This window comes from Alosa pseudoharengus, unplaced genomic scaffold (genome assembly GCF_046254945.1).
Source record: "Alosa pseudoharengus isolate Yale_2024_CS ecotype anadromous, Long Island Sound unplaced genomic scaffold, YU_APseudo_1.1 YU_APseudo_1.1_scf_24, whole genome shotgun sequence".
Classification (NCBI taxonomy): Eukaryota; Metazoa; Chordata; class Actinopteri; order Clupeiformes; family Clupeidae; genus Alosa; species Alosa pseudoharengus.
Genome location: NW_027468689.1, coordinates 23,454,478 through 23,475,599, shown reverse-complemented (window position 1 = coordinate 23,475,599; position 21,122 = coordinate 23,454,478). Strand labels below are relative to the sequence as shown.

General features: G+C 45.8%; 1 protein-coding gene across 1 annotated transcript in view; it reads right to left on the bottom strand.

Moving 5' to 3' along the window:
• Window positions 1-1,603: 1,603 nt before the first annotated feature.
• LOC143142558 (CLIP-associating protein 1-B-like) overlaps window positions 1,604-21,122 on the bottom strand; it is a 76,138-nt gene continuing 56,619 nt past the window's right edge. The window contains exons 23-39 of the mRNA XM_076303522.1: window positions 19,945-20,048; window positions 18,758-18,781; window positions 17,693-17,937; window positions 17,049-17,112; window positions 16,581-16,744; window positions 15,938-16,016; window positions 15,053-15,196; window positions 12,932-13,078; window positions 12,145-12,254; window positions 9,044-9,191; window positions 7,593-7,836; window positions 7,231-7,290; window positions 6,706-6,899; window positions 6,177-6,305; window positions 4,528-4,734; window positions 4,052-4,168; window positions 1,604-3,321 (exon numbers count right to left, since the gene is read on the bottom strand). Coding sequence (XP_076159637.1) covers window positions 3,235-3,321; window positions 4,052-4,168; window positions 4,528-4,734; window positions 6,177-6,305; window positions 6,706-6,899; window positions 7,231-7,290; window positions 7,593-7,836; window positions 9,044-9,191; window positions 12,145-12,254; window positions 12,932-13,078; window positions 15,053-15,196; window positions 15,938-16,016; window positions 16,581-16,744; window positions 17,049-17,112; window positions 17,693-17,937; window positions 18,758-18,781; window positions 19,945-20,048 — 2,267 coding nt within the window. The 3' untranslated portion in view covers window positions 1,604-3,234. The remainder of the gene's footprint in view (window positions 3,322-4,051; window positions 4,169-4,527; window positions 4,735-6,176; window positions 6,306-6,705; window positions 6,900-7,230; window positions 7,291-7,592; window positions 7,837-9,043; window positions 9,192-12,144; window positions 12,255-12,931; window positions 13,079-15,052; window positions 15,197-15,937; window positions 16,017-16,580; window positions 16,745-17,048; window positions 17,113-17,692; window positions 17,938-18,757; window positions 18,782-19,944; window positions 20,049-21,122) is intronic.

Sequence of the window (21,122 nt, the reverse complement as noted above, 5' to 3'; positions counted from 1 at the left end):
TAACAGAGTGTCCCAATTCAAAGGGAACTACCAAGCTGACCACTGGAAGAACATGAAAGAGTGTCCCGACATCCTTTGGTAAAAACCCAAATGAGGCTTCACTACAATCCGCTATTCATTATTCAGACGTGGGTGCCAACAGTGGCACCAAGTGAAGGACTGACGCAACTGCTTGCAAGTGAGCCAATTGCCAAAAAAAAAGACATTTGTAAATGGCACAACGGGAGATGATAGCTGAGGCAAGAATACTCACACTATTGGGAATTACTGTATAGTCAAGAATACTCACACTATTTGGTAATAATAGTTACTTGGTCATGAGGTCTGATTAGCATTACCTTTGCTGTGGATTACTGGAAAACATTAGTTATCAAAGAGACCAAAGAGTGACAAAACACTAACTGTAATATATAACCAAAACACTATCAGGAGGCCTCTGGACAGGGATGGAGAGACAAAGATCAGACACCACATGGAAAACTGAGGTTTTATTTTATTTCTAAAGCATAATTAAGTTCATTTTGCAAATTCCATCACAAGTGACTTGACAAAAAAAAAAGAAAGAAAGAAAATGGGTCATATGTACATTTGTCATAATACACACAGAAAAAAAGAACATAAATACAGATTAGAGAACAGAAGCTAAGAAGAAGAGGAGGAAGAAGAAGAGGAGGAAGAAGAAGAAGAGCAAAGGGCATGCGCAGTAAGCAGTTTGCAAATACACCAATCCTAATGGTCAACATTAGCTGAGCAACAAAGCAATACGTAATCGGCTGCCATCTTTAACAAACTGCCTTCTACTGAACGCTGGCCCTCTCCCTAGCAGGTGTAGGGAAGCATCTCCCAGTTAAATACATTTGCGGATGATCAAGTGGAGGAGAGTGAAACAGATGGTACTACTAGGCATCAGGGAAATACTTCTCCAAGTGTGCACTTTCACCAGTAACTTTTTCCAAAGTCCGAAACTCTATGCAAGACTTCCAAACGACGTGTGTAGAGAGATGACTAAACGGTAACGTAAAGTAACAGAGGTCCCTGGTCTACTCGAGTCCCAGTGGCAGGGTGGGCACTCGCTCAGGGTCATACGTCCAGCTCTGGAGGTTCGGAAACGCTAGCCAGAAGCAGTATGTTAAGCTCAGTCTCAACTGCATCCTACACTTGAGCAAAACAGACGCGGTGCCAAAATGCACAGGTGGGCTAAAGAGAGAGAGAGAAAAAAAACAAATCAAATCAAATAAAACAGAAGGAGAGGTTGATTTGGTTTTGTAGGACTGCAGGGGCTGAGAAAGCAAATAAAGGGAGAACGTGCATGCATTTGCTTAGCGTGCAAAAGAAGAGGAGTGAGTAATTCTTTACACTACGTGTTCAAAACCTGGCAAAGCAGTGGCCTTGGGTTGAGAGCTGTGTGTGTAGATTTAGTATGTATATTTATATATATATAAAGCTTTTCATTAAAAACTGCCCAAAGCTCGACAATCACATCAGGGAAGAGATAACAGGCAGAGAACTTCCATAAATAGATAAGACATGGATGAAAATCAAACTATAAATCACTGTTTCCATCCACAGTACTCTTCTAAAGTACTGAACCCCCCCCACCCACCCCACCCCCCTAACAGGGCTCGGAGAACACCGCTCACGGGACGCCCCCACGCAGTGAGACAGTACTCAGTAAGGCCGACTAGTGTTGTCAGAAAACTCCCTCCTCCCAAGCCCCAAATGACGTACTCCAATACTCCAACTTTCGGCGAGTACATCCTGTAGGTGAGGTGTTGGGCTTTCATATGTAAAGCAGCTGAAAGTGTCTGAACTCTCACCTTCTAAAAGCCCAAAAAAACGACGCCAGGAATAAGGGGGTATACTGGGTTGGGACGATTTTTTGTTTGCACTGAATACGAGCAAATCCAATTTGGATTATTTAAAAAAAATTTCTAAAAATTATTGCTCTGGAAAACATCCTACATTGACATTTGGCTGATATTTTCACAGCCTTTTGTAAGAATTTTCATTTTGATCACTGGGACTGCATGTTTATTCTACACACAACAATTGAGATTGTCTAAACACCCCTCTCTACCCTCCCCTCCCAGAACCTATCAATAAAGTTAATATTTCCTTTATGCCAAGTCATGTTCTATTTGGGGATTTCAAGAACAAAACAAAACACTGATAAGATTTTAAAAATTCCAGCAAAAACTTGTGTTTCAGGGAACTATCAATTATACTTAGTTTACTAGTGCTTCTTACTTCTTTTAAAGTAACAACGCTTCTATCTGATACACAATCATATTCATATATTCAACCTTCTTACATAATCTGGTCCTTAATAACAAAAAAAATAAAAGAATGAAATCACATAAAATTAAGTGGTCCTTGTGAAAAATAATGGAAAAGTCTCTACTTCCTCATGTTCCAAGTTTCACCTTTGACCTCTGAGAGAGGTCAAATCAGAATTTTGTAATGTAAATCACTGGCCCAGCCAAACAATGATCCGACAGTCTAGCACACATAAACAAACCCAAAGTGAATGATTGTAACTGAAAACACCCACGCCACGACTGTACATTCCCAAACGACAACAAACATCGTGACTGTGATGGGAGACGGAGAAGGAACGATTCCCTAGAAATTCACAGTTTCTTCTTCACCTTCCATGGGCAACGTGAAAACAAAAAGATCAAGTAGAGACTTCATCACAGACTTGCATGTTTGTTTGTTTTTTCCTCTAGAGTTTTAACACTTACAGTAAAATCTTTAAATGCCCATAAATGCGTCTCTGTTCCCAAGATCTCACATCAGAATGTTCAGGAGAGCCACGAGGCAGCGTAGTCATGGAGACCCAAAGAGTCCCTTTACATTCAACAAACAATTAAAAATAAACAAACAAAAGAAAACATAGAACACCTGAAATATTCTGAAATACCCACGCAATCATAAACAGAGTGGAGTTAACGGAATTTCCAAATCAGGAAAAAAAACAACAACAATCTAAAACACTGTTTACCGATGGGCTAGACAGAGGGACAAACTACACTGAATTTCAGCGGGATAAAGTGTCTTGCTTATGATCGGAACCTCTGGGTGGAGATGAAGCCTTATGGGCGGGTGTGTGACATTAGGGAGGTGCTAAGTGGCGGAGTGGAGCGGTGAGGTGACCGGAGGACTGGTCTTTAGCTGTGGGACGAGACGTCTGAGTAGGGTGCCAAGGTGATTGGAGGACTGGAGGACTGGTCTTTAGCTGTGGGACGAGACGTCGGAGGAGCTGCTGCTGTTGCTGTTGGTGGTCTGGGCCCTCTTGATGTACAGGTTCAGCAGCTTCATCTGGGGAAGCGACCACATCGTCAGACAAATTAGAAATAATAAACACACAACACTACACAATAACACAAGAAACACACACAATTAGAAGAATGACAACATGTACACAGTCATTTCCTGTGTAATACAAGGCTGACAACATCTGTTGTACAACTGTCTACAGTAAATTCCCACGTACTGGCTACATTGTGTATAAATCGCATGCCAGTGTTGTATGCATATTACGTTATTGTTTGCCCAATAGCCCAATGAATTAGAATCAGATTGTGCTTTCATCAGAAAGAAAAATGACAAAAGGAGATGCATCCACATATCGCCCTGCCCCGCGTATGAACATCCTCGTTGATTAAGGGATTTTTCTATGTCAGAACCTCCTAGTTGATTAAGAGATTTTTCTATATCAGAACCTCCTAGTTGATTAAGGGATTTTTCTATATCAATTTAGAAACCTTAGCTAATACAAGTGTGTGTCTGTGCTTGATGACCAGAACAAAGTGTCTAGTATGTTGATTTGTTTTCTTTTAAATATTTTTTTTGGTGCTTTTATGCCATTTAATCGGACAGGACATTGAAGAGAGAGACAGGAAGCGAGTGGGAGAGAGAGAGAGATGGGGTGGGATCGGGAAATGACCCTGGGTCCCTGTGGCCCCCACACAGCACCCCCCCCAATATGTTGATTCTATGTGGCTGTGAGGTTGGAGCATCAGGTGTGTAGTGGAGGTGTCCAGCGTACCTTGCTGCCCGTGAGCTGGGCCAGGTGAGGCTTGAGATCCTCTCCGATCACAGAGTAGATGGCCACCAGACAGAACACACTCGCCTTGCGCACACTACTCTCAGTGTTATCATAGCTCTGAAAACACACACACACACACACACACAGGAATAAAAGGTCATGGTTTACTTCCTCCCATTCTGGAGTGACAACAATCTATTGTTTTACTTAATGGTCCCTTGAAAATCAAAATGTGATGTTTTGTTTAGTATTGCTATGGGTTTCTGTGTGATGGTGTAGGCATCATGGGGGTTGTTAGTAGATACCAAGGTACAGTGCCTGCAGCAGGCCTAGGATGATGTGTGTTTTATATGATAATGTAGAGGTTGGGGTTGGGGTAGGGGTTAGGGTCAGGTGGGCATACCTGCAGCAGGCCTGGGATGATGTTTGTTTTATATGATAATGTAGGGGTTGGGGTCAGGGTCAGGTGGGCTTACCTGCAGCAGGCCTGGGATGATGTCGGGCAGCAGTGTGATGAGCGAATCCTTGGCGATGCGCTCGATGACTTTGGTCTGCATCTTGATGGCGGCCAGGTTGATGGGGTAGTCGGCCGTCTGCACGATGGGGCACAGCACCTTGATGCACTGCTCTGGGTGGATGGAGCTGGCCAGAGTGGAGGCGGCCTCCTCCGCCGCACGCACCACCTGGGGGGGATGGAGGGGGAAGAGTGAGTATGGGTGCTTTCACACACACAGAGAGACACACACACATACACACAGAGACATGCATCTCTCCCTCACTCACACACACACACACACAGCCACACACATCTCTTACACACAGAGACACGCATCTCACACACACAGAGACACACATCTCTACACACATACACACACAGACACACATCTCTTACACACGCGCACACACACACACACTGCTCATAGGGTACAGTTGAATCGGAACGTGGACCATTGGCCCCCAAAGATCAGTGGGTATGCGTGAGCTCCTTTTCAGAAAAAACCAAACAGACCTAGAGGATGGCATTCACTGCTCATCTCCAATCCAACTCTACAGCAGTACTTTATGTCTGGAAAGTCTGTCAAAATGGAAGCGGCCATCTGAACAATGTACCTGCAGTTTAATCACACGTGGAGCTTTGCTTATGAGTTTTGTTCCACTCTAAATGTTGCTGTGTGAACACAAAACAGACCCAGAGACAATCGCAACATTTGTATTCAACCCATGTTCCAGAACACAATAGGTGTGAGAGCACCTTAAGAGAGAGAATCAGAGAAAGAGAGAGAAATAGAGAGTGGAGAGAGGGAGAAAGAGATAGATAGAGAAAAGCGAGAGAGAGAGAGTGGGAGAGAGAAGGGTGTCCAAGTATATGGCGGAATATACATGCGACCGGCACATCCGGGAACTTTGGATGTGCTGCACGTATCTTTTAAGGGAAATATATGATTATGTTTGGATTGAATGGAAACCATCAACGCATGCCAGTGGGTGTTCCCGACGGTAGCTATGCAAATTACTTGAAGTATAAACGTAATTTGATTGGTTGGTGCCATCCGTCGATTGGCTTGATTGGCCGGTGCCGTCTGTCGGTGCAGCAACAGCTGAACTTCTCAACGCGAGCAACGGGAGAAACGCGACGCAACGGACCCACAATTTAGTTCGGCAACGTATGACGAGAGCCCATGTTAAGTGAATAGGATGCGTCTCCAGCACTGCAACGCACGCAGCTGTGTGTAGAAGCCGTAACAGGAGTGTCACGAACATAGTCACAGTCAAGCTGCAGTAGCTGACTGTATAACTAAGTTCGGCAAGCTTAAATTGTACGTCATATCGTGAACTAAACATAAGTCACACCTTAATTCTATCACTTGAAATACGAATGCAATACGCCGGTTGTACATATAGACCTCTCTCAGCACACACACACACACACACACACACACAGAGAAGACTGTCCAAATATATGGCGCAACACATGTTCTATATGTTGACACTGGAAAACCACACAAGTAGGCCAGAAGATGGTGACACAAGAGAGGACAGTTAGCTGGCGTAGTTTGACCTCTAAGACGGCTAGCCATACAGAACACAGGTACAGGGGGTTTCCTAGAGTCCAATCGGGCTCTACCTCTTTATGGGAGTCCTTGTGGGCCTCCAGGGTCTTCATGATGGTGAGTTCTGCATAGTTCTTGAAGCGGGCTGGCTGGTTCCGCAAGACCTCTCTCAGAACCCGGAGCGCCAGGGCCCGAATGGTGTGCTGAAGGGGAGCAGAGACAGAGACAGAGACACACACACACACACACACACACACACACAGCATTAAAACTAACACAATCAAGCTCATCTCAACAACTAACAAAGTCAACTAATCAAACAGGGCTTTTAAAATGACATGCATGTGTGTGTGTGTGTGTGTGTGTGTGTGTGTGTTCGTCCTTATGTCTTTGTCCCCGGCTGTATCCAGGCTGTGCGTGCGTGTGTGTGCATGTGTGTGTGCATGCGTGTGTGCGTGGATCCTTACATCTTTGTCCCGGGCTGTATCCAGGCTGTGTGTGTGTGTGTGCATACAGTATGTGTGTGTGTGTGTGTGTGTGTGTGTGTGTGTGTGCGTATGTGTGTGTGCATGTGTGTGTGTGCGCGTGCGTGTGCATCCTTACGTCCTTGTCCCCGAGCGTCTCGAGCAGCAGCAGCAGCATGGTCTTGAAGTGCTCGTCCCAGACGGCCAGGCAGTCCTCCCGCGTGACCTTGAGCAGCTCCAGCAGCGCCGTCCGCCGCTCCTCCACCCGGTCACCCATGGAGCTGGACAGCTCCTTCAGCAGGTCCCCCACCAGCTCCAGCTGCTGCCCTGCACCTGGGGGGGGGGGGGGGGTGTCAGAATGGGAAGTGTATTATCTATTACAATATCTCCCGCTGCTCCGCACATAATGGGAAGTGGGGATCACTTTTTCACACTTTTCTTTTATTGCTTTTTAAAGAACGAAACTTGAGTCATCACAAAAACGTCTTGTGACAGCACTTCTCACCTGTCCATAACCGAATTATGTATAGTACAATGTCCCCCGGGGACAGAGAAATACTTTTTTCTGATTGGCTGATAGGGAGCTATTAAAGGTACCATCAGTATTCTAAGCTATTTCTGTGTGTGTGTGTGTGTGTGTGTGTGTGTATCCCCAGGGTCCTACCTGTTGGGAAGGCTTTGGGGTGCATGATCTTATTTTCACCACCTTCCTGCTGTCGACGACCTGTGAGGAGCACAAGTGAGTGTCTGTGAGTGCATGTCAAAGCAATGAAGTCCACACACCACACGTCTGAAACCCTTGCCACGCCACGCCATTAAATATTAGCTTGGGAACTGCATCTGGACTTTATTGTTATTCCTGTGACTTAGATTTTCTTACAGTGGTTTCACGGTCAATGCTTTTCATGGTCCTGCCACACACACACACACACACACACACAAACACACACACACAGGTCTTACTCACCTATGGCAAAAGACCCAAGCTTAATGTAAGTATGTAAAGACTTATGTAAAGGAACTGACCATCTCTGAAGTGCTCGGCGTCGTCGTCGAACACGGCCTCCTTGAGGGCGCTGCGGTCGTAGCCGCTGATGGTGTCCGTGTAGTTGTAGGGGTTGTAGTCGCGCCCGCGCGGGCCACTGAAGGAGCGCGGAGACGGCGTGTTCAACAGAGACGTCTTGTTGTCCAGCGCCGTCCGACCGCCACCACTCTCCACCACGTCCATGCCAACCCGCTGCTCCGCCCCCGACGACGCCATACCGCCAGCCTGAGAGAGAGAGAGAGAGAGAGAGAGAGAGAGAGAGAGAGAGAGAGAGGAGGACATGAAGAGATTATTAATAAGCTTATTAGGCTTGTTTTCCCTATTGAACACTGTAGTAGCCACAACAAAAAAACTCACAATCTCTCTTAAACATTGTCAGTCTGCATTGGAGCAGGGTCCTTGTGTGTGGTGTGTGTGTGTGTACATGTATGAGTGTGTGTACGCAGTGTTTCCCACAAAATTGGATTCAATTTGTGGCGGTAGCTGACTTGGACAAGGGGGGGGGGGTGGGTCTAATTGTGTAGGTCTAATTGAGTGCCTGTCACTTTCACGTTCGTGAGGGAACCCTTGCAAATTGCAATTGTAACACAGTTTAAAGGCTGCTGATGTGTGGATGCAATTCATAACGTTTTATACATAGTTAAAATAAAGGTTCATACTTCTCCTTGGGACAAGCACTTTTGAATTTTGGAAAACACTTTTCCATTTACATCGGGATTTTGCAAACATTCAGTGTCAGAGTCAATAAAATGAGCCCTTCAACGAAGTAGGCTAAGCATGCTAAATTCGACATCCAAACAGTATTCTAACGTTAGCTTTGAGATACTGCTTGCATAACTTAACTTAGTAGGCTACATTGAAGAAACTATACTATGTTGTGATAAGATCTTAGCAGAGTTAACTTCAATGCAGCAGTTTTGAACAAATTTGCGCAGCATGGTCAAGATGCTAAGCGGATTTAATAGCAATTTAGCCAGACGTCTTCTATGCAATGCTTCTATGTGGCAACAACAATCCTTCAACAATGGTGAATATTTTGTTAAATGCACATGCAGAGGAGGGGCAGCAGGCTACGAGAGAGAGAGTGGGGCAGGGCAAGGAAAGGCTGCGTGCGTAAAAAGCGCAGCTCAATGGCAATGCAAGGATTTGATCTTATATCTAATTTAATTTAAATTAAATTAAACATAGAATATTTATGTGTGGCGGCCGATTTTTATTTTGTGGCGCCCCGCCACAGATTAGTCAATGTATGGGAAACACTGGTGTACGTGTATGTGTACGAGAGTATGTGTATGTGTGTGAGCGTGTGTGTGAGAGTGTGAGTTCGAGAGTATGTGTGTTTGTGTATGTGTGTGTGTGTGTGTGTGTGTACGTGTATGAGAGTATGTGTGTGAGTGTGAGCATGACCGTGTGTGTGTGCGCGCACACTGACCGGGTCGTCTCGCTTGCCGTCCCGTCTGACGGGCTCCAGCACGTCCTCCTGGCTGCGGAAGCTGAAGTTCTGGATGGCCTCGGTCACGCCGCGCAGCGAGCTGTAGATCTCATCCGAGTTCATGTTCTCTGTGTCGTACTCCATCATGCTGTACACACACACACACACACACACACACACACACACACACACACACACACACACACACACACACACACACACACACACACACACACACACACACACACACAGGCACACACACAAAGTGAGGACTAGATATACATATTCATGGTTACATGAATGCAGACGCTTGACACACCAGGGACACAAAGACGAGTACAGCATGTCCCCCTCAACAAACCCCAGGCAGGCAAGTGATGATGGGACACATCGAAACGAACGTACAAATCAGCCTCCAAAAGACACTGGAACACACCAAAGGACAACTTCAACTCGAGTGACGTCCACGTGACGCAGACAAAAACAAATCTAGACACCAGACATGGGAGCGTCCACTAGCTACGCCACTGATTCTCCCTCATGCATTCACACACGCACGCACACACACACAGGAAATACAGCCAGTGGGATGGGCGAGAACAAAAACAGCAGCAGAGATGCACAGCAGGAGGCCACAAGCATGGGAGACATGAGGAAGAGAGGGGACGCTTTACACACACACACACACACACACACACACACACACACACACACACACACTAACACACAAACACACACTAACACACAAACACACACACACTTGACTTGGACTTCAGACACGGTGAGAAATTCACAGTGACAATGGGACAAGACGAGATATTCATGTTTCAGCCTCAAAATGCTAACACTCAAATCTTAGTGAAAAGCATAACATCTCATACTCTACTCAAATATGATCTGCACTGTATGAGTACAGTAGAACATGTCAGTGCTGCCTACATTACAGGACTTTCTTTTGCAAACATGATCTCCTCATGGCTCCTACCCAGAAAACCAGCTATAGCTGAAATGCTCCAGCCCTAATCTGATATCAAATCTGGAAGTCTAACCCAGAAAAACAAATGACTACAGCTGAAATGCTCTAGCTCTAATCTGATATCAAATTTGTAAATCTAACCCAGAAAACCAGATGACTATAGCTAAAATGCTCCAGCCCTAAAATCTGATATCAAAATCTGGAAGTCTGTTCTGATCTGTCTGCCGTTTCCGGTGTCAGTTGGTATATAGACACGGAGCAGCACCCTCTCCACCTGAAGCTCCATCTCCACCTCCTCTCCACCCACTGCGTGCCCCACCCTGCCCCCCCGGCTGAGGTGCGTTACCTGGGGGAGAAAGCGCGGCGGGGAGGCCCCCTAGTGGAGGGAGCGGCAGGGGTGGAGGAGGAGGAGGAGGGTGGAGGGAAGGGAGGGGGGTGCTTAGAAAGGCCGTTAGTGCTCCAGCTGCCCCCCCAAAGCCGACTGGGTGGGTGGAGCGAGAGAGGGAGGAATGGATGGATGAGGATAGAGAGGGAGAGTGGAAGAGAGAAAGAGAGAGGGGGAGAGAGACAGAGGGATGGACGAGGAGAGAAAAAGAGATTGAGAGAGAAAGAGAGAGAGAGGGATGGACGAGGAGAAAGAGGGAGAGATAGAGAAAGAGAGAAAAGGATGGATGAGGAGAGAGAAATAGAGAGAGATGTAAAGGAGAAAAGAGTGAGAGAAAGATAATGTGAGGATAAAGGAAAAGAGTTTGAGTTAAAAAAAGAAGCAGAGAGGAGAGGAAGAGAGAGAGTGAGAGCATGTGTGAGAAAATAGGACACACCAGGAGAATAGACAGAAAGAAAAAGAAAGATGGAGGAATGGATAATGGGCAAAGCAGTGAGGAAAGAGGGGAAAAAAGAGAAAAAGTGAAAGAATTTGTTTTGCTGTGAAGTATAAAATCAAGACTACAGAAAAGAAACACACCAACCCATAAACAAAGATTCAGAAAATACTGAGATATGAGCTTCAGACCTATTTACTTTGCTGGTTTTAGGTGTTTAAAGTAAATAATGATACAAAGACTACTACTACTACTGAAACAAAGGCCTTTTTAAGAAAAACATTAAGCTAAAACCAATAATATTACACAAAACCTACACAATATACGACTCTGGAAAAAGTGAAGAGACCACTGCACATTTTTCTGATGTCATCCTATGGTTGCTGAGTGACATTTGAATTGACGGTCATATTCAAAATTAAGAGACCACTGCAAATTTGAATATGACTGTCAACTCATTTGAATGTCACTCGAATGTAGGCTGACATCAGAAAAAAGTGCAGTGGTCTCTTAATTTTTTCCAGAGCTGTAAATGTATTTGTGCCTCCCGCTGAACAACGTAGACATCCATCAGTTATCGGCCTACAAAAAGCTAAGACTTCACTCATATGTCTCGGCGCCAGGTGCTCTTTGGCCACGAGGGCATATCTAATGCATCAGAAGAGCAGCTTTGGCATGTTCATCTCTCAATAAACAAACAGACGTACGTAATAACTTCATATACTGTAGCCATGGGACGGTCACTCTCCCACTAATACGAGATTTGAATGGTGTGTGTGTGTGTGTGTCTAGAGTCTGTGCTCTATTAGACATGTCCAGCATGAGGGAGATTCACAGCACACATACACACGAGGGCCATTCAAAGCAACACATGCAAACAAGGCTACTACTGCTGGGAATGCAGAGGTGCTACCGACTGACCGAGGGCCCCTGTTTATACAACACCAGACCACATCTTCCACGCTGTCCAGCTTTACTGTACATATTGTAATATTCATAATATATATCTAACATTCACAGGGAATTTAATTCACTCACACACACACACACACATATATATATATATATATATATATATATATATATATATATATATATATATATATATATATATATATATATATACATATATATACATACATATATATATACACACACACACACACTTTTAATAAAGTATACGTATTTTCATATATGTTTAATCTATTATATAGACTTTCTCATCCATAAGTCATGGATGCAGTCGACCCAACCTGTGTGTCTGTGTGTGTGTGTGTGTGTGTGTGTGTGTATGGATGACGCACCTGGGCGAGAGCCCCCCATGGGAGCAGTTGGTGGGGGAGGTGAGGGGGCTGGTGCGGCTGCTGGGGTGGCGAGGAGCAGGGGTCCGACCAACTGTGTTACTGGGAGAACCCTGTGTTTAGAGAAAGGGAGAGAGAGGGAGGGAGAAGACAAGAGAAAGAAGGGAAGAGAGGGGAGAAAAGGAGAGAGAGAGAAAGATAAAAAGGGCAGAAAGGACCATAGCAAAAATGAAAAGACAAGAGAAGGAAGATCACAGAAAGAAGGGAGGGAGAGAGAGAGAGAAACATTTTAAAACTCTGTAGAAAGCAGGGTCAGTGTAATGCAGTGTGCTAGGCCAGAGGCCCAAGCTTTTATCCCACCCTGGAGACACAACAGAGTCTACAGCTTCATGAAACAAACATTGCAAAGGCATTAGTGTCCATAAAAACTTCCATCACACTTTCAACCCTTTTTGCCTTCACTTAAACTTTGTCCTCAACTCTCCTGAACTCTCCTTACATCTGGGCCAGTGGCTGCACCATTAAAGGCAAAGTTCACAAGGCTCCTCATACACTCCTGCATGTAGTTTCAGGAGCACAGGGTTGTAGTCTAATGTGATTAGATGTCAAGTTCAAACATCAATAAACAGTTTGCCAGATTCACAGACGTCACCTTTAATATGTCTCACCTGTTACTAACACTTATGAAGCGTCTGTAGTGTGTGTGCCGCTATGAGTGTGTGTGTGTGTGTGTGTGTGTGTGAGAGAGAGAGTGTGTGTGTGTGTGTGTGTGTGAGAGTGTGTGCTTTACCACAGCGGCAGCGTTGCTGGAGTTCTTGAGGTGGTTGTGCAGGAGCTTGGTGGCTCCGTCTTGGAAGGTCTTGGGCAGAGCTCCCAGCAGCATGGTGAACTCCGGGGTGTTCAGCTCAAACAGAGAGATCAGGACCATCTGAGCCGCCTAACACACACACACACACACACACACACACACACACACACACACACACACATATTAGATGGACACAGAGATAGCGGTGAAAAGGGTGAGTGCACTGGCACTGTGTTCTGAATATAAGCGTAAGCATGGTGTGTGTGTGTGTGTGTGTGTGTGTGTGTGTGTAGACTTTCAGAGAAAAATCAACAAGGAGCCTCGGTGAGGCGATCAATGAGAGTGTCTTGAGTCACAAGCAAAACTCCAGAGCAGCAGAGGGCGCCGCTGAGCTAAAGTGGTCTGATGCAGCTCCAGTTTCCCAGTGGACTCCCGGGCAATCCATTAGGACATGCAAACGGCATGGGAGCAGAGAGGCAGGAAAGAGCCTGGAAGCAGGCTGCAGGTCAAAGGTTAGAGAGAGCTTCACTCCCTGAACATTCATCAGTCGAGATCAGCACTGGCACACACAGAGTAGTAGACCGTTTTAGCGCATAGCTTGTTGTCGGCATGCATGTTGGTCAGGTCAAATCAGATCGGCCATATAGCCAGTTAACTGTTAAAGCAGAAGTCACTCAAAGTGTAAACAAAATAAAAAAAAAGTGTGAAACAAGGAGCGACTTAGTCAGGAAAACACTCATCAAAACACAAGGTTACTATTTCCTTAGAGTTCACAAACACACATCTCTTTACGGGTTGTAGCTACAGCACAGTATTCACAGCTAGAGAGATAAAAAACTGACATCAATCTGCAACCATCTGGCAAAGCTTGGTTAGAGCGAAAGGGAGAGAACGAAAGAAAGAGAAAGAAAAAGAAAGAAAAAGAAAGAAAGAGAAATAGGAAGAAAGAGTCCGTAGTAGTCGAGAGGTTTGGCGGGGTTTTGGACGGGTCCGCGGGCAGAGAGGAGCTAGTTTAGCACAGACGGGGGCGAGTTTGGGGGCGCAGGAGCAAGGGGGGTTGTTGTTGGGGGGGGGGGGGGGGGGGGTCTCTACCTGCTTGCACCTCTCCTCCATGTTACTCTCCGTGGGCAGGGAAAGCAGAGAGCCAGGCCTGCCGGCCCAGTCATCCCCTGCCCAGCTCTGCAGGGTCTGGGGAATTGTGGGTAGAGGTCAGAGACATGTTAGGGTCTGAGGAATGATGGGTAAACGTCAGAGAGACAGACATGTTCTGTGCTCCTGTAGCTGGTCTGGCAGAGAAAGGTCCAACACAAAGGATCATGGGTACCACACCCAGAGAACACCTGTACTGATGAACATGTATGTGTAAAATCAGGATAAAAACTGAACACCTGTACTGATGAACATGTATGTGTAAAATCCGGATAAAAACTCTGGCTAAACTACTGTTTGTATAAACAGTCATAATCCATCCTATGTTATTCTACCAAGAAGGCTGTTTTCCTTACCCTACCTATGGAAAAAAAATAAATATATATATATATACATAAAATATTGCTGTTGCTGAAAGTGTTGACCTAAGGACTAAATATAACTGTAAATGTTAAGAATCTGAAGAATCGTATACTAGCTAAGTCCAAGCTGTGGAGTGTCCACCACTAAGTGAACCTTTTCTCCTGTTTCAGTGACCAAGCCCTCTACCTCCTGGTTTCTGTGTCCTGCGTGTAGCTGCTACGCTTGGGAATGTGGAAACTTGGCCCGGCAGCGTGTGCACAGCCACCCTCAGAAACAACACTAGCCTGCTGCTGGCCCCGTTTTATAAAACCGCACTCATAAAACCAAATCATGTGGTTTGAGAGTGTTTCAAACCCCCAGCCCACTACGCGCTACAATATTATTCAGAATCTAGTAAAAAGAAAGTATCAAACACAACTCAAGTCACTAAAATCATAAATGGACCATGAAACCTGACAGAGATGCTTGCCCAAGGACATAAGATTAAATCTAAGAGCATCCAGGACTTTTTGAGGTTGTACACAGTCTGAAGAGTTGAGGGACGGTAGCCATGGCTGTTGGTCCTATACAACGTGTTTTTTTCCGACTCACCTTGCGGACGTCGGAGCTTTTGGGTTCGGTGGTCCACGTGATGATGCGCGAGACCGCCAGCCGCGTCTCGCTGGAGTTCACGAAGTCCGTGGGGTCCATCTGGCGGGCGAGCAAATCGATGTACTTCAAGATGGCCACCTTCACCTAGGCAGGCACGAGGAAAAACAAACACAGCGTGTCCGAGCTGACCTCACCACAGCCCCCCCCCCCCCCCCCGGTCCAAAAACAGCTTTTACAGGCCTACAGCGGCAGCATGGGCTGCGTAGGCAGGCAAAGCCACTGTGTGGCCAACAGCCCACAGCCATAACAATAACACACCCACACTTCCCACACAGAACAGGAATAATGTCATCTCTACTGCAGAGCGACATGGAGAGAGGGAGGAGAGAGGAGAGAGAGAGAGGAAGAAAGAGAGAGAGGGAGAGGGGGAGAGAGGGGAGAGAGAGAGGAAGAAAGAGAGAGAGAGAGCGAGAGAGAGGAATAAAGAGAGAGAGAGAGGGAGGGAGAGAGAGAGAGAGAGGGGAGAGGAGAGAGAGAGGGGGGGGGCAGAGGGAGAAGGAAGAGAGCAAGAGAGAGGGAGGAGAGAGAGAGTGAGAGGGAGAGGAAGAGAGAAAGCAAGAGGGTTATAGGGAGAGAAGGTGGGAGAGAGAGGGAGAGAGAGCGAGGGAATGAGAGGGAGGGTGAGAGAGCAAGAGCGAGGAAATGAGAGAGAAAAAGAAAGAGAGAGAGAAAGGATGAAGAAAGAGAGTGTAAGGGAGACAGAGAAGAGTAAAAACAGGGTGGAAGAGAGAGAGAGAGAGAGAGAGAGAGAGAGAGAGAGAGAGAAGAGAGAGAGGAAAAGAGAGGGAGAATGTAAAGAGAAAGAGAAATAAAACATCCATCAACCTTGAGGTTGGGTGTTTGAGTCTGGTCGACGATAAACCGCATCAGGATGTTGAACTGCTGATCGTACGGAAAGGAATCCCTGAGAACACCAGTGGGGGAGAGAGGGAGAAAAACAAGATGGACGTCAGGGAGCCACAAGGCAAATAGGAAAGACAAGAAAAGTCAATCACTGAGGTCCTCTTAGGAGTTTGTGGACAAAAAAAACAACAGTTTCCTTCAAGGTTGGCTTAAATATTATGGTAGGTTACATATTCTAGACACATTGGTCTTTTGTCTGATTTATTTTCTCGACATCATTTCATTGCACCCCTGGTGTAAGTGTGTGTGTGTGTGTGTGTACACATGCATGTGTGCGTGCGTACTGTAAGTGTGTGCGTGCGTATATTTAAGTGAGTGTGTGTGTGTGTGCGCGTATATTTAAGTGAGCGTGTGTGTGTGTGCGTATATTTAAGTGAGTGTGTGTGTGTGTGTGTGTGTGTGTGTGTGTGTGTGTGCGCGTCCGTATATTTAAGTGAGTGTGTGTGTGTGTGTGTGTGTGTGTGCGTGCGTATATTTAAGTGAGTGTGTGTGAGTGTGTGTGTGTGTGTGTGTGTGCGTGCGTGCGTATATTTAAGTGAGTGTGTGTGTGTGTGTGTGTGCAGACCTGGTGATGTCAAGGGCCTTCTGGACCTTCGCCTGGACGGAGCCCAGCAGGTCGGCGCCCATCTTCTTCAGCAGCTGGGTGAGCAGGACGAAGAGCCAGTCCTGCAGGTCCTCACGGTGCAGCGTGATGAAGTCCACCAGCGTCTCTAGGAACATGCTAAACACCTGACACACGCACACACAGACTTTATACGGTATCAAGGCTCTATAAATTGTGTAGTACAGTGTCAAATATCAAATATATTCAGTCTGGTTTTATATAAAAATTAAAACTAAACAGGATTAAACAGAACACTTACTCTCTGATGATGTCCATTCACACGCACCCATGGCAGACCATGCAGGGAGAGCAGAAGTGAGTTAGTGCAGTGAAATGACCACTCTGTGTGTAATAATGAGTGTGTATTGTAGTTGTCTCAACCAGTGTGTGTGTGCGTGTGTGTGTTTATGTGTGTGTGTGTGTGCTTACCTTGCTGTGTGGGTCTGCAAACATTCTGGTGAAAATCTCACAGAGCCGCTTCAGCTCTACACGGCTGCAGGCACAAAAGAAAAGGGAGATTTCTTATTAAATTCAACTCCATGTCAAAGATAATTCCATACTTAATTGAAATTCAATCCTATTTTCAATGTAATGACGTTCTGTAACTGGATCTAAGGGTTGTAATGACTACCAATGGGAGCAGGAGCACGAGATCTGGTAGTAACTGATCTGATAACGGGCCTAAAGTGGTCTACGGGTTCATAAGAGTTCTGACTAAATTCTGTCAAAGACCAGGATGGTGAGAGCATGAGTGGCAAGCATGTGGCCACCTGAGGATAATCTGGTTCCAAAGTAATATAGAACAGGTCTGATGAGTGATGTTCTAAGGGTGCTAAATGCACTCTGCTAAAGAACCGTTGTGTGGTTCTGACCTGAGGATAATCCGGTTTTGATGTAACAGAAAAGATCTGATAAGTGTTGTCCTAAGGGTTCTAAATACACTCTGCCGTTGTACGGTTCTGTTGGTCTGACCTGAGGATGCGCTGGCTCTTGAGCAGGTTCTGCAGAAGTGATAATTGCTGTCCTAAGGGTTCTAAATACACTCTGCCATAGTACGGTTCTGTTGGTCTGACCTGAGGATGCGCTGGCTCTTGAGCAGGTTCTGCAGGCCCAGCAGGCCCTCCTTCCTCTCGGACCAGTTGGAGCTGGCGCAGTGGTTCAGCACCTCGGCCACGTCCTCCGTCTGGCGCATGTAGTGCGGCATGCCGCCGTTCCGTGAGCCGTACGAACGCTCCGAGCAAGCGCTCGACGCGTCGCTGTTGGCGTCGTCGTCAGAGTATATCCCCGGCGACTCGTACCGACGCCGCATCGGCCTCCGCTAGGGTGTGGGGAAAGGGCAGAAAAGTGAGGAGAGAAAACGGGACACAGAGAGAGAGAGAAAGACGGAAAGAGAGGATACAGAGAGATGACAGGAGGAAGAGGGCATACAAAAAGATAAGACAGGAAACAGAGAGAGAGAGAAGGGGGTAGAGAGAGAGAAAGAGAGAGAGAGAGAGGGAGGGAAACACAGAGAGATTGGAAATGAGTGACCATCTCCAGCTAACCGTCAACTAGGACACACAAAATCTACAAGCACCAGTCACATCCATGCAGCTACGCTACTGGGGGTAGGGGTCAATCAGTTTACTGGAGGAGGAGGAGGAGGCATGCAGTGTCTTTGAGTAGACATGGAGCTCTCAGAGGAACAGGATGGAGTATCGATAATGAAACAGGATGGTCATTGGTGGATGGAGTATTGATGATCAAACTGGATGCTCATTGGTGGATGGTGATGGTCCACATGGCTGAGGTGAATTATCACTTCATGAAATTATAGTGTGTGTACTGATAGAGGATGAGTCTCTTTCCTTGGGAAGAAGTCAATAGTATTTGAAATATTAATTAATAAATGTTAATGGCCGCTGGGTGTTAACGGCATATATTGTAGCACTACTGTGAATGACAGCATGGCTTCTGATTAAGTGTGTGTGTGTGTGTGTGTGTCATCAGAGCTGGTTAAAGTGAGGGAGGAGGAGCTTGATCAGGGTTGGTCTATGCATGTGTGTATGAATCCCTGCGGAGTTTCCTGTGGGTTTGCATGAGCATGAGTTTGCGTTTGAGGGAGTGTGAACAGCGGGAGTGGTTTTGTAAACAACTACCTTATTCCTGGAGTCGCCTAAAAGCTGAGAGAGTTAAAGAGGAACCAAGGAGGGAAGAGTACAAGACATTACTTCTCAAAGGTCTCAGTTCAGAATCACAGCACACACACACACACACACACACACACACACACACACACAAACGTCTGGATTTCCAGTGTTCCACTTTTTTGATTCATTTGAATTCATTCAATTATACATTACATCAGTATTAATTCACATTTGACACAGTGTACTGGTCCTGTTTTTGGATAACTTCTCAGTAACTGATAAGCCTATTTGCTCCAACATGGCAATATCTAAAAAATCTAATTACATCTCAAATCCCTTTTAAGACATTTTCATTTAAATAACACTAAGCAACATGAAACAGGGGGATATCAAATATGTGTGTGTGAATACGGCGTCGTGACCATTTTATGGTTCTGCGTCAGGTTGCTTTGCATCGCGGGGCATTTCACCGCCATAACGCTCGGTGTCGCCTGTGTTTGCGTCGCCCACCACCGAAACAAGACTGTAGGTTATGACCGAAACGGTAGCCTACTCACAGTGAATGTAAACGGGCTCTGCTACTCAGAATGGCAAACCCCATAGACTCGTCGTGTCAAAATATGAATCTAATTTGTTTGGAATTTTTTCTTGCTTAGATTTTGTACAAAGTATCGAGAAATAGACACAGTAAACCAGCAAATAAGTCTGAGGTTATTTGCGAGATGTCTGCCAGTCAGTTTAAGTTATGTTAGGAGGCGAACTTTAGCACAACTGCCCACAAAGTACTGCTTGCTGGCGAAGTGCTAATTTCAAAACGTTACTGACATATAAACACTTTACAAACGGATAACCTCGTCATTGTAACCAAAATATGACTGAGTTTATTTGCAAATGTCAGTGAACTAGCCTGTTGCTAATCCCCACAGTAGGCTGCTTGAAACACCACATGAACACACAGGGCGAGTTGACCAATCACAGTCCTTGCGGTCTGCGTCGCCTCGACGCAAAGTTACAGTTTTTTGGAGGTGCACGTCAAGCTACGGCGGAGGGGTCGGAGAGGGGTTCGCGACGACGCAGGGGGGTCTGCGGGGGTACGCCGTAGATTCGATGCAGAAGCATAAAATAGGCTTAAGTGTGTGAGTGTGAGTGTATCTGTGTGTGTGTGTGTGTGAGTGTGTGTGTGTGAGTGTTCTCACCAGAGCGTCTGCCACAGCCGCCTCCACATCAGTGCCCGTGTTGAGGATGCGCATGGCGTTAACGGAGGCCGAGATCCGAGCTTGGTGGGCCAGGCCAAAGCGGTCTGTCAGGGAAAAACACACACACACACACCATTAGAGAGGAAGACAGATGCATGAGAGGAGAGGAGAGGTGTGGAAAAAGAGGGAGGGATGGATGGATGAAGAGGAAGTCAGGTAAACGACAAAAGATGAGATGATGCCCATCGTTAAGTCATCATATCTGGCAGAACATTAACGGCACACACACACACAGATGTACATTACATGAAGATGGTAGGCATGTCAAAAGGGATTTAACAAATCTTTATACATGGGCTACTTAAGCAAATTAAAACATGCCATTTCACAGCGTTCATTTGCACCACTCGGCAAATTAAAAAATAAAAAAGATGACAACACATTACAAAAATTGGTTATGAAAATAAAAAGCAGATGACATAATGCCTTTGAAAATAAGAACAATTCAATATGGACCAAATTAAACATTTTCATCAAAAAAGTTAATGTAATAATACGGTATGCAATCTGACAAAATAACTCCCTTAAATTCACACATGAGCAAAAAATGATAAAGATTTGCAAAAAGTATACTTAAAAAAAAAGAACAGAACCATTTGCAACAACACTAAAAAGAAGGAAAAGGGGCATACGAGACAAAAACCTCACAATTCACCAGATGCATAAAGAGGTGCTTAACATTTTTTGTTTTCTAAATATATTTACCTTTCTTAACTGTACTTTATTTCCACAAAACTGAATTCCTGCTGGACACATGCCAGTGGGTTTTAGACTAGCTGTGAAAGTGTCTGTTTGAGGCTACAGGCTTGACATTGCCCAGCATTTGGGAAGTGTGAGGTTTTTAAATCTCTGGCGCCCTCTTGTGGCTGGATGAGGCGTTACAGCACCGGGCACGCAAAGCGCCGTGGATGAGAAGGGTCACCTGAGTAGCCGAGTGGGTCGGCCGCTGTGAGCGCGCTCGTGGAGCGGGAGTGACGCCGTGACACTGAGGACGGGGTGTGGCAGCGGGAAACAGTCAGGGGAAGGGTCAACACAAACACAAACACACACACAGATCGCATTCTACCTGCAGGTTTGTTTTACCTGAGGGTCTACATTAACAATCAAGATCATATTCA